General features: G+C 40.2%; 1 protein-coding gene across 2 annotated transcripts in view; it reads left to right on the top strand.

The window, feature by feature from the left end:
- The window catches only part of MYRIP (myosin VIIA and Rab interacting protein), a 414556-nt gene that overhangs the window by 379075 nt on the left and 22723 nt on the right, over positions 1–12758 (top strand). For both annotated transcript variants that reach the window (XM_014942311.1, XM_014942322.1), the window contains 2 exons: positions 3099–3748; positions 10299–10538. In XM_014942311.1, coding sequence (XP_014797797.1) covers positions 3099–3748; positions 10299–10538 — 890 coding nt within the window. The remainder of the gene's footprint in view (positions 1–3098; positions 3749–10298; positions 10539–12758) is intronic.

Genomic DNA, 12758 nt, shown 5'->3' with positions numbered 1-12758 from the left:
TTACTTGAAGCTGGAGGAAAACTGAGTCAACTTGCTGAATATGAAGTTCTCAGTGGCTTTCCTTTCCACCTTGCTTACTCTCTAAGATGTAATCAAGCTACTATCTTGTCCTTTCTTCAGTTAGCTAAGGATGTTTGATCAATTCTTATGTGTTGTTGCTAAACGAAATAAGGGGATATCTTTTGGGAGAGAAAAAAGTATAATGATGTGGCACTCCACAGCATTACATGTGTGTGATGTGGTGCAGCTGAATTCAATTCCCATTGGAGATTTATATCTTGTAGATGTGTTTGCTTTGTTTGAAGGAACAATGTTTTCAACAAAAGGCCCTTTTTGTCTCAAGAGAATCCTACATGTAGATTAGTGAGCATAGTTGGAAAAAGCAAACAAGCAGAGGTTCCTTATGCTTGATAGCTTGTACTCTTTTTTTTTTCACTGAATTTCACTGAATTTCACTGAATTTCTAGAGTTGGAAGGGACCATAGAGATCATCTAGTCCAACTCCCCTGCTGAAGCAGGATTGCCTAGAGCTAGAGCATGTCATTCAGGACTCAGTCTTCGCTTGTCCAGGCTAAAGAGTCTCAGCTCCTTGAGCCTTTCCTCGTAAGGGAGAAGCTCCAATCCCTTAATCATCTTGGTTGCCCTACGTTGGACTCTCTCCAGTAGTTCCCTGTCTCTCTTGAACTGGGGAGCCCAGAACTGGATGCAGTATTCCAGTTGTGGCCTCACCAGTGCAGAGTAGAGGGGGAGAATGACCTCCCTCGACCTGCTGGCCACACTTCTCCTTATGCAGCCCAGGATTCCATTGGCCCTCTTGGCGACAAGGGCTGGCACATGGAAAGTGTGCTATGAAAGTGTGCTATGTTTGAATGAACAATGTTTTCAACAAAAGGTCCTCTTTGTCTCAAGAGAATCCTACACGTAGATTAGTGAGCATAGTTGGAAAAAGCAAACAAGCAGAGGTTCCTTATGCTTGATAGCTTGTACTCTGAGCATAGTTGGAAAAAGCAAACAAGCAGAAGTTCCTTATGCTTGATAGCTTGTACTGTTTTTTTTTTTTTCTCCAACACCAGTTGTTACAATAAAGAGTTATTAGTTCTCCCTATAAACCTGACTTCAGTTATATCCTCAGATACCATTGGCCTTCCTGGCCGCAAGAGCACACTGTTTACTCACCTGACTTCAGTTATATCCTCACCTGGTCACTGCAAATATTACTATTTTGATTTCTTTTTAAGCAGGCATTATAATGGCTCCAGTGATGTATTTTCGCAAGTTCTCTGAATTGGCACGTAATTTAGGAAGCGAAAACAATCCAAAAGGACTCAAACGAGTAACAAATACAAAACCTCTTCTAAATCTTGCATAGTTCCTAAGTTTAATTACCATTTAATTATTGTTTCATTTTTGTGGGAGTGTTTTGCTGGTGGTAGTGCTAAGCGAAAACAATCCAAAAGGACTCAAACGACTAACAAATACAAAACCTTTTCTAAATCTTGCATAGCTCCTAAATTTAATTACCATTTAATTATTGTTTCATTGTTGTGGGAGTGTTTTGCTGGTGGTAGTGCACCACAGACTTTTTTTTTTTTTTAAACTGAGCACACCTTCTTACTGCATACTTTTGTTCTTTATGAACAATTCAGGGAAAAAGTCATTTTCTTGAGCTCCAGGTATTTGTAATTGTGTAATGCAAGATGCTTGAGTATCATCTACAACGCTTTCCAGATTTTACTTCTTTCATTCTTAAATAGTGGTGTTCTATTTACGGTATGAGAAAACCAATAATTTATAGGAAGTATTTCTCCAGTTTTCTGGAAATGGGAAATTTTAACCCATGGGAGAAATCCGTAAGGCTCCAAATTTCATTCAGTAGGCTGAGATTACTGTGTAAATCCATGGCATGTATTTATTCAACTGCTGTGGGAGGTAGAGTCATAACACATTCACATTTCCCATGAAGGGACTTTTCAAGTTTGATTGGGAATGGAATCTGAATTTAGAGGAAATGCAATTCTGTGAGTTATATAGCACTTTTTTACCATATTTGTGGCCTTTATTTTTTTTCCCATGAAGGGACTTTTCAAGTTTGATTGGAAATGGAATCTGAATTTAGAGGAGATGCAATTCTGTGAGTTATACAGCACTTTTTGACCATATTTGTGGCCTTTATTTTTTTTCTGTCAGAGTTGTAAAGCAGTCTGAGGAAGTGTAAGAGCAGCAGTGCCTGGGTTAAACAAAAAGCTCATTTAGTCTAGGATAGAACAAAAGCAACAACAGTAACCCAGGAAAGGTTAGGAGAAGGCAAGTATTTTACATGCTGCCTCTGAGTAGGCTCTGAACCTCTGAAACTTTCATCTTAATGACTACCTCAGCTCAAAGTATTTTTCCGTATTTAGTAAACCTTGGTGGATTTCTCTTCCATGTCTATAGCCATCTATCTCTGTTTTATCCCAGATCAATTTATAGCATCCATAACACTCAGGCAAGAAGCTCTACAGGTCTGGTCCCCATTGCATCCTGCTTCTTTCTTTGCTTTGTTTTGAACCTTAATTTCACTAGTTTCACTTGATGTCCTCTAGTAGGTTGGAAGAGATTCCCCTATCTCTTTCAGCATTTGTCCTCTCAGTCTTCTGTCCTCCAGATGGCAGAGCTCTGGCTTAATCATTCCTTGAATGGAAACTGTTTCAGAACCTGGTGCAACCTTTCTTGCTCTTCTCTGATCCTTTTTCCATCTTTTCTGTTCAAGATGGGGGACCAGAACTGCACACAGAATCGAAGACGTTTGCAAAACACGCTGTCTGTGTATGGATGTTCCCTCATCCTTTCCTAATAATTCTTTTAGAAAAAAAGCTTTGCTCCAAGTACTGTCACATTTTAAGCAGTCATCACTATGACCTAAAGTGGTGGCTTCTGATTAAAAGGAGTATGGCAGCAGGGCTCACAAGGTGAGAGAATTTATGTAGCAGAAACACTTGCATTTGTTCGTTTTGTAGAACCCTCTGATTTTTGGCCAGCTGATTGCAAACTAGCAAGTAAAATGAGCCTTTCACCCTGTGAATCACATAGCGATGATTGTTCTTATTTCATTTTCATAGATCCGCCTTCTGTTTTTCAAAGCACTGACGGAAACTGGGTAGCTTTGCAAAATGTCTCTTTGCCTCGTCCTCGAATGCTCGCCAAACCAAAGAGTCAAGTGTTTGAAGCTTTGGAGAATGAATCCAGCGTGGTCTCTGCCTATGACGAGATGGGCTCAGACAGTGAGGATGACTACGACTGGAATGTGGCCTTGAACAAGCTGCGTCGGAGACCTCGGCAGTTACCAGATGATTTCTATTACACCAATTCCCAATATGGAACTGAATGGGTCTATGGCAATGATCAGTACCAGGCAGTGACCTCCCCTTCCTCTGGGTTATACACCAATACGGAGACACAGTTCTCAGATTCTGAAACATCTTCAGTAAACTCCTCCCAGGAAGCTAAAGGACCTAGCAAACTTCTCTGGTTACAAAGCAGAACTCAAAATGATATGCCCAGAATGGAAAAAAAACATTTCCATGGAGAACTGGATGTAAATTTCAATCCACAGGCAACCAGCTTGGAGTACTCGGACAGCAGTGAGACTGAAGAAGTCCATTATGATTTAGAAAAGAGGTCACGAAGGTGGAAGAAGAACAAAGCCATTTCTGAAGAATTATGCGAAGGAAAAAATCGCGCAAAAACCAACCAGATGAATTTAAGTCAGGTAATTGTGTTTGAGTTTATTGAATGCAATCTCAAAAGGAGCTAAGCAAAACTAATTAAGCTGTCCTGGCAACAACATGTGAATTGTGAGTGTGAGGTGGGGGTCTCTTGTGAGCTTTACCCTCCTCATGCCTCATAACTGAAAGAAGCAAAGGTAAAGTGTCACATACACCATGAACAGGCTTTGCTGCTTTCTCAAATAGGCTACTTCCATCTGACCAATGAGATTGTTACTGCTGTAAAATACAGTGCTCTTAAAAAAAAGTCATAATTTGCCCACAGCTAACAAATGTTTACTAATCACCTGTTGCATTGTGAGGTTTTTTTAACTCCTTTGTTCTTGGAATAAGAAATAACTCATATGCCTGGGAACCTTCTGTGTGCTGTTTGCAAATGTCCTGGTAAGGGATAAGGCTAATGAGCAGCAGACATTCAGAAAAGGCTGGGTTTGAAATATGGTCCAAGTGATGTCTGCTTTTAATTGGTCACTCAATTACGAGTTCTGGTATGTTAGGGTAAGTGTTTACAAACAGCTTCCCTTTAAATAATTTGTCATTTTATTTTTAAAAAATAAAAAGGAAAACCAAAACAGACAGAAAATAACAGCTCAAACTTGGAATAACTGATCACACACCTTGAAGACAGCAGAGCACTCCACAAACATTTCTTTTAAACAAGTGCGGGATAACCAGAAAGCAAAGAAGTCTCTTTGGAGTATATCCAGCCCTGGGACTGATATTATATAGGTGATCCAGTGGTCCCCCCAAAACTGTTCTAGCAGTACAAGCACACTTCTAGCTAGTCACCCAGCTGGATGAGGAGAATACTGAGCCCTTGTCCAGTTCTATTCTATCCCTACCCCTCTCAAATCCAGGAGCTGCATTGTTGCTGCAGTAGTGATGGTAAGCCTGAAGCAAGAAGCTAAGTTCTATCTTCTCCCTATACATCTGACTACAAGCAACCCAATCTTTAAAGCCATCTGAGCAATTTTAGGATGCCTGGAATTGGTTTTTTTGGCTTATGCTAGTAGTCTATATTTCCCATAGAAAGACATCAGTACAGCTGATAATAAATCAAGATTAGAATTCTAGAATTTCAGCAGGTTTTTAATGCTGAGTAAACTGTGGTTAATTTTGTATCTATTCCATCTGCTTTTAGGAGACGGGTGTGGGTATTTTGTACTGATTCATTTATACTCATGTCCTCTTATGTTGATAATGTTAGAGTTGTTGAAGAGGAGTTATGTATGATAATGTGTTGTAACAACACATCAGTGGCCATTAATGACTTCTTAGAACATCAGGCAGAATTACAGGACTTTCTAGGGACCATATTTTGTACATAGACTTCTGCATTTCCCTCTCTGCCTCTGCATATTTGTGCATATTCTGTGTGTCTATATTCATATCATGGCTTTCAAGTTACTACTGCCCTACAGAGCGTAGAGGAGCAGAGCTCACAGGCAGGATGACCTGGAGATGTTCCTCCAGTGGAGAACAAAAAGGCAGGATGCTTCCAGACATGCACGATGGCATTCTTCAGCAGTTTAGAGTATGCTTCAGTGTGCAAGCTGGTACAGAAAAGTATTGTTTTTTCCAACTCTCCCTGCACGTAGAGGTGCATTGCCTCCAGACCACACTACTTTTTTCAAAGCAATGGAATTCTCAGTAGGAAGCTTATGTATGGGTGGGCTTGCATACATTTAGTTTGTGTTTGGACTCACACACCCTGGTGGCTGTTCTGACAGCTGATGCCCACTTTTGGGAGAACTTACTCCAGCCTCCAGTACAAGAGCGCTGCTGGGAGCAGGAATGGACTGGCTACTGCAGTTTATAGCAAGGATTTTGCATGGTTGAACAGTTCTAGGAAGCAATTAAAATGATCACGAGCATAAGGAATATGATTTGAGATAGGATAATAAATTAGCCAGACATCATTTATATTGCTTAGAAAAATGAGATTAAAGGGATGTCAGGGTTTCATATAATCCCAAAAGTAATGTATTGATCTTAGTAAAATGATTGAGGATGCAGCAGAGAGAGCCCTGCATGTAAATAGTTTGTACAAAATGATATTGTAGGTGCATAGAGAACTGCAGTCAGCATAAACTTAAGGAAGCTTCATTGTGGGGTCTTAAATCAGTCAGATTTTCACATGCCGAGGTTACACAGAATTCACAGAAACTGCATAAAATGCTCTTCTAAACCATATTACATCTAGATATTAGACACTCAACAACTGATCATGTAAATTGCAGTGAAGAAATGTATTTTTTCCTTATTTTACTGCATTGTAATAGTAACAGAATCACAGAATGAGACAGGGTTGGAAGGGACCTCTGGAGATCATCCAGTCCAGCCCTCCTGCCAAAGCAGGTCCACCCAGAGCAGGTTGCACAGGAACATCTCCAGATGGGTTTTGAATGTCTCCAGAGAAGGAGACTCCACCACCTCTCTGGGCAGCCTGTTCCGGGGCTCTACCACCCTCACAGGAAAGAAGTTTTTCCTTATGTTGAGACAGAATTTCCTGTGATCCAGTTTGTGCCCATTCCCCTTTGTCCTGTTGCTGGGCGCCATTGAAAGGAGTCTGGCCCCATCCTCGTGACACCCTCCCTTTAGATATTTATGAGCATTGATGAGAACATGACAACTTGTTAACCATTATGTTTGCCTCAGCACTGTAGAGCAGGATTTTGGTTTAGCAGTCTAAAAGTTGGTGTCGCAGCATTTTTAAATCAAGATCCAGTACCTAGATTAGGATAATGCTGTGGCAGTTTTTTTAAGACTGATTTTAGAGTCAGTACTCAAATGCTGACTTTTGTGACAGAGAGAATTTATTGTAGGAAGTCTGGAGTGACTTAAAAAGGGAAACATGAAAACAGGTCTCAGGATGTATTTGGGGAGAATTTTTGCTGCTTTATGATAGGTAAAAGAATAACGTGCTTCACTGGGTTGCCTGTAGAAATGCTGTAAACATGGCCATGAAGCAAGTATAGAGCGACATAAAAACTGTCCTGACAGAACTGATGACAGAACCTACTGTAATAAGTTTTTGATACCCTGATTGCTTATGTAACACAGGAGACTTATATTCCTGAGGAACCTAGATTGGGAAGTGCAATCATGCTTTTAATGATAATTATTTTTCAAATTTTAGCTTCTTACAAGAAATTGCCACTTAAACCACCAATCTCTGTCTGCTTTCATTATTATTAATAATATTAATAATTGGTGTTATTGATATATTGGATTTCATTATCTTTTAGAGAGGGGGAGATGTTGCTTAGTGCAGCTGCAATTCTTGTGTTGCTGATGGAAAGTGGAGTGGCTTAATTGCTTCAAGCGAAGGAAGTGCCCTCATTAAGAGTTTGCTTCTTTCATCAGGAGACCTCACCTGTTAATTACAGCCCTCCTGCCCTGCAGCCAGGTACAGGCTGAGCGCTGTCGGGCTGCCGGTCCCCACGGGATGGCGCTTGGGATGTATTTATTGAAAACAGCTGGCCTGAAATTACACAGCCTCTCCCTGAGAAACTGCCTGCGAACCTCACAATTTGTGTCTTTTCCTATAAGCTGTAGTTTCTGAGTTTTGGTTTCGTATATGAATGGAGCCCTCTCTGAAGAGTTTATAGTATAATGTGGGTTTGGTTTTGGAGCCTCCTAGCCAGTACTTTTTTGTTTGCCTAATTATGGGGCTTTTGTTTTTGTTCGCTAGGATTACGGTGTGTTATCAGCCATTTACATACAAGGATTTGGACAGTGTGTATGAGGAAGGGTGTATTTCCTAGTTTATTGTCTGCTAAGGGGCTTATGCTTGCAACTTTTGATTTTCTTTTAGTGGGAATGGGTTTGTGGCTGTGATACTCTGCCCAGCTGTCACTGACAGTTTTCAGATACAGCAGTAGCCCTTTATTCATGTTTGCAGATGTTGGTATTATATGTTGTTGATAGATGCAAATGGGAATTCACACAATGATTTATATGAACACAAAGATGTCATTAAACTTAGCAGATAGAGCCCAAATTGTGAACAGTAACAGTGAGTAATGAAGTTTGAGGTAGCATCTATTAAATAAATAATAATAGTACTTTTCAATGTATCTATTATTTTTTTATTGTTGCCGTGTCTTCTAATGCATTTTTAATCTCTTAATCCATGAAAGAGATATCATCTCCTCACAAATAGTTCACTGCCACCATCTGAAAAGCTCACCACACAAGCCAAGCAGCCTACCAGAACCCACAAAGTATAGCATTATAGGATATTGTTATCTCTGTCTGGAAGCAGGAACTAACAGCTCTTGCAAATGTAAATGCTCTACCTGTTCGTTGTAAGGAGGTTGAAAGGCAGAGGGAGGGTTAATAGACATACCTGAATCCAGCTGTATGTAATAAAATTGATACCCTTAAGGCGAGTCCTCCCCTGAGAAGGGATGTGTATTCATAACTCAAACTTAGCTAACGTGGAGTAAAACCCTAGGGATGCTGAGACAGCTCACCACTTTCCCCTCTGCTGGCAAATGTAGCAAAACCCCCCCCAAAAATGTAGCAAAAATGTTAGTAATATGTGAGTATTTTTCATTAGCAGATTGTGGGGTGGGGGTTGTAATGAGTTGTTGAATGAATGCAGGATATGTCTGAAAAAAAATCTCGTTAGTATTTGAAGAAGTACCAGTATGATAAATACAGATTTTTAATTAAACAGATGAAGTGACACCAGTCTCCTAAATGTATATCGAAGCATGTCATAACATATTATAAAACTGAAGTGGAAACACACTGACGAAATCTGGTTCTTGATCTTACTCAGAGCTTGGAAGTTCATTTGGCAGAAAAGGCTTTTTATTCTGAAAAAAGCTGATGGTTTGAGAAAAGAATAAATGTCAGCTTTAACCTCTGGTTCCCCTTCTGTTACAGCTAGTTTTGTACTTTCAAATCCTGATTTTGCATCCTGAAGGTGAGCTATAGAGCAATAATTGAGTTGTGTAATTGATTCCCAGGTAACTGCAGACAAAAACTGTCCAGAAAGCTGTGAAAGTGCTAAACACTACCTGGTGTGTTTTACTGTATGAGAGATGAGACTGACGTTATGGACATGATATGTCAATCCATTAAGAGCAGTTTGGTGGGTGGGGTTTGGAAGAGAGTTGGCAGAGTTAACATTTCCCGTGAGCACTGGAGGTAACTGGTCCGTCCATAAATACTGCAAAGCAAATCTCCCATTTATATATTTCCAAATGAATGGTAGAGGGAACACAGCCTTTAGTCTCTCCGGCAGTGTCTGGTCCTGTCACAGTAGGAGACCATAAGGCAAATTGGAATAATTTCCTGTCTGAGAATTGCTCCAAATGCTCCTCTTAGGCCTGCACAATGTACCTGCCAGTCCCAGGCTGCGTTCTTCATAGCCTCCGTCGTGCCCCATTTCAAAGAATTCATCACTTTTAAAACCACCTATTTCCACCTTACTTTATGCACTTGACTAAAGCGCTAAACAAAATGTCTAATTATTCTAAGCTCTCTCTCAGCAGCCGGTGGGGAGAGAAGAGCATTTCCAGAGGGTTGTTAATGCTACAGGTGGAGTAGGTTGCTCTGGGAAATGCCTGTCTCTCCATGGACTGTAGTGGAAACCAGGGGAAATTGGGTCCTAATCAGACAGCACAGATCTAGAAAGTAAATTAGTATGTAGCTGGACATTAGCTTTTGGCACAACCATCAGATATTTTCAGATTCCCTGCAATGACTGACAAAAAAAAAAAAAAGCTCCCTTTCCATGTTAAATATTGGGCAGGCACCCTGCTAATCAGACTTGCAAAAGGATTTTTTTCTTCTGCTCAGCCTTTAAGGTAAAGAACTTGTCATGGTCAAGTCTGTAACACCCACTGTACTTAACTGAGCCTCTGAGTACTTCCCACCTTTAAGGATCTAAGAGTAAGAAAAGAAAGTGCTCCTAAAGATTGAACTTGTTCCAAGGAGGTTGGTGTTTGGAAAGTAATGATCACTGTAGAGGATCCGCCTATGTAAATAATCACTGGGAAAGCTGAAAATCTTAAGCACTGTCATGTAATAAAAGAGAGATTTTTCAAAACTTGTTTCCAGTAGTCTTTAAGAAAAAACATGGATAATGGTCAAGACCAGCAGTCAGGGAACTCAACACAGCTTTCAACTGAAAGCTGAACACAACTGCCAGGTCACAAGTCATTTCGTTCCTGCACTTCACTTGATCTGCACCAGGCCTGATAGTGATGGCTGTGCAGTGCTGGGAATGGGAGATGCCTTTCAGGCTTTATTTTCAGTAGTTGCACACAGATATATAATGATTTTGATAGTTCCTTTTTACGTCATCTAAAAGTCAGCAAGAATGATAAATATAATCCAACAGCTGTGAGTTCACTGTCATTCCTCTATGAAGACATGGTATTTTTGTATCGGCACGCTTAGCGTCCTTTCTTCCTAGCTGGGCTGCAAGTTGATCATACCTATACTTTTCTGGGAAGCTATTTGTTTTCCTTGCTGTACCTATGCAGTAATTATACTGTTCTTCTAATTTCTTTGTAGGATTTTGATGATTTATCAGAAACAGATATAAGCAGTGAGGATCAACATCATAACATCAAGCCTGACCTTATGGAAGAGGAGCTTAAATCCAGGTTATTTCAGCTTGCTGCTAAAATGAGTGACAAGGAAACATCTTCTGGTGAAGAACAAGAGTCAGAACCTAGAACAGACGCTGAAAACCAAAAGGAGAATTTGTCCTCAGAGGAAAATGGCAGAAGTATTCAGGAGGAGTTAAAGAAGGTAAGCAGTCCTTGTAGACCAGTGAGGCTAATGTTGTAAAAGTTAGAATCCAGAAAGAGAAAGTTTTGGTTAGAAAAGTAAACATGAAAAAAAAAAAAGCTGAGGTCTGTGCACAGTTGTGCATATAAAACTTCAATTAAGGTGTGCGTTCCTCCCTGTGAGCCTAGTGCATCAATTCAAAGCAGTGAATTTAACTTGTGTAAGAAAGCATGGCTGATATTAATGGAACTATGTTGGTTTATACTGACTGAGAATCGGCTTATATGTTTAAATGAAAACATACCTATCTTTGCTTTTTTCCTCCTTGCTAGCCATCAGGTTTAAGTTTTTTATTTTCAGTCCTTTTATTTGCTCCCCTGTTTTTAGTATCATGTAGTTCATTGTGATGTCACAGATTCTTCTTTTGCCTCTCTATGGGAATATTTGGTGCTTCTTTAAAGCCTTCCAGCCCTGTTACTCTGTCAGCTAATATGCCTCTGTGAGAAGTAACATATTCTAGTGAAACTGAAATCCAGTGTCAGTTCTGATAATGTATGAGATCCTCCGTTTGTGCCGTTTCACCCTTACAATGAGATGTCTGATTTCAGCGCCACTCCACAGCACTTGCCACCTGCCCTCTTCCCTTCCTGTCCCTGAATTTCTCTTCAGATCATGTTATGTGCTTGAATTTTGGTTGTGTAGAAGCTCAGCACTGCCCCTTGCCAGTCACTCTTGTCCTTTAGATCTCCTTGGACTCACTCACTTGCTCTGTCTCTTGACTTGCCTCTTGCGGTCTTCTCTGCACAGCAGCTTGGCTTTGAAAGGGGGTGTAGACAACTCTCTACAGGAAATCTGTTCTTCATCATTTGAAAGCTGTTTTGTTCAAACGGTATGAAGAACTAATACACCAGGAGGTGGAAGGAAGACCAAGTGACCCAGGTGGACGATAGGACGTTCTTCAAGTGTGCAGGAATGGTGTCAGGAAAGCCAATGCCCACCTGGAGTTGAATCTGGTGAGGGACAGAAAGGGAAATAAGGCTTCTATAGTGATATCAGCAGCAAAAGGCAGATGAGGGAAAGGGGGGGCTCACTCCTGCAGTGACCTGTCCCTAGTGGTGTACCCCAGTGGTCAATTCTGGGACCAGTACCATTTCACATCTTCATTATTGACAGAGACAATGAGACAGAGTGTACCCCAGAGTAATACAACTTTCTGAAATGCCTATGGTGAACTGACCTATATGGTGAACTGAGCACAGAAAATGGCAGATGTATGTTTTGTGGTGCACATATTCATCTGCATGCATCTACAAAGTAACATTAGTTGGCTTTTCCTTCTCTAATTTTATTGTTTAACATTTGTAGGTCAGTTATTTAAAATAATGCAGAGATTGCTTCTTTTTTCTCAGTGAAATTTTGTTAAGTTTAAAAAAATAAGAGGCATACCGTGTCCAGCAAAAAGCGGATGCTTGGTGTTCCTAATTCTTTATTGGTCTTGGGTGAAAAGAAGGTGTTAGTCATTCATGCTTGCAGTATATATTCTTTCTGTCTATAGTAAAGAAACAAAAATACCCCAGTACTATTCACAGTCATGACTTCAGCAGCATTAATAGCAGAAATTGCTCCAGCTGTAGAGAAACAAGCATCCTGCTTTCATTCTTATTCTTAACTGTTGGCCTTAAAGGTGATTTAAAATCTTCTGATGCGTGCCTTCTCTCTGGAAAGGTGGCTGACCAATATCTTACAATGAAATACTGAAGATGGCAGTGTATAAAATCAGTTGTGGCTATGGTAACCTAAAATACTTAGACTTAGCTAAATTGATAAAACATGCAATAACTTTAAGATCAGTAGATCGCATGTCTCAATGGAGACAAGCATAGAAAACTTCGTTTCAGGAAACTTGTAATTTTATATGCCTTAAAAGCCAGATGTCCCATTCTGCTGTCTCTTTAAGAAGCTTGATTTTTGGAGAATGCATATGTAGGGAATTACAGATGTTTCAGACTGGCACTTAACATTCTTAGCCAGAGAGCCGGGCTTCTGACCTGGGCAGCAAGTTTCAAATCAGGCACACAGAAGTACTAATTCTGCACCATTAAAATGAGAACTCAAGTGTCTACAATCTGCTTTGAGATCCTGAACATAGATTTAATACTGTATTTTAGCCTTCTTGGTTACATTCTAGCCACTCTGCTTGTCTTTGTTAGCCTTGGGTCCTCTGTTCTCAAGCTTATTCTG

This window comes from Calidris pugnax, unplaced genomic scaffold, assembly GCF_001431845.1.
Source record: "Calidris pugnax isolate Ruff unplaced genomic scaffold, ASM143184v1 scaffold23, whole genome shotgun sequence".
NCBI lineage: Eukaryota > Metazoa > Chordata > Aves > Charadriiformes > Scolopacidae > Calidris > Calidris pugnax.
Note: the sequence above shows the minus strand (reverse complement) of the source record. Positions and strands in the feature narration are given on the sequence as shown.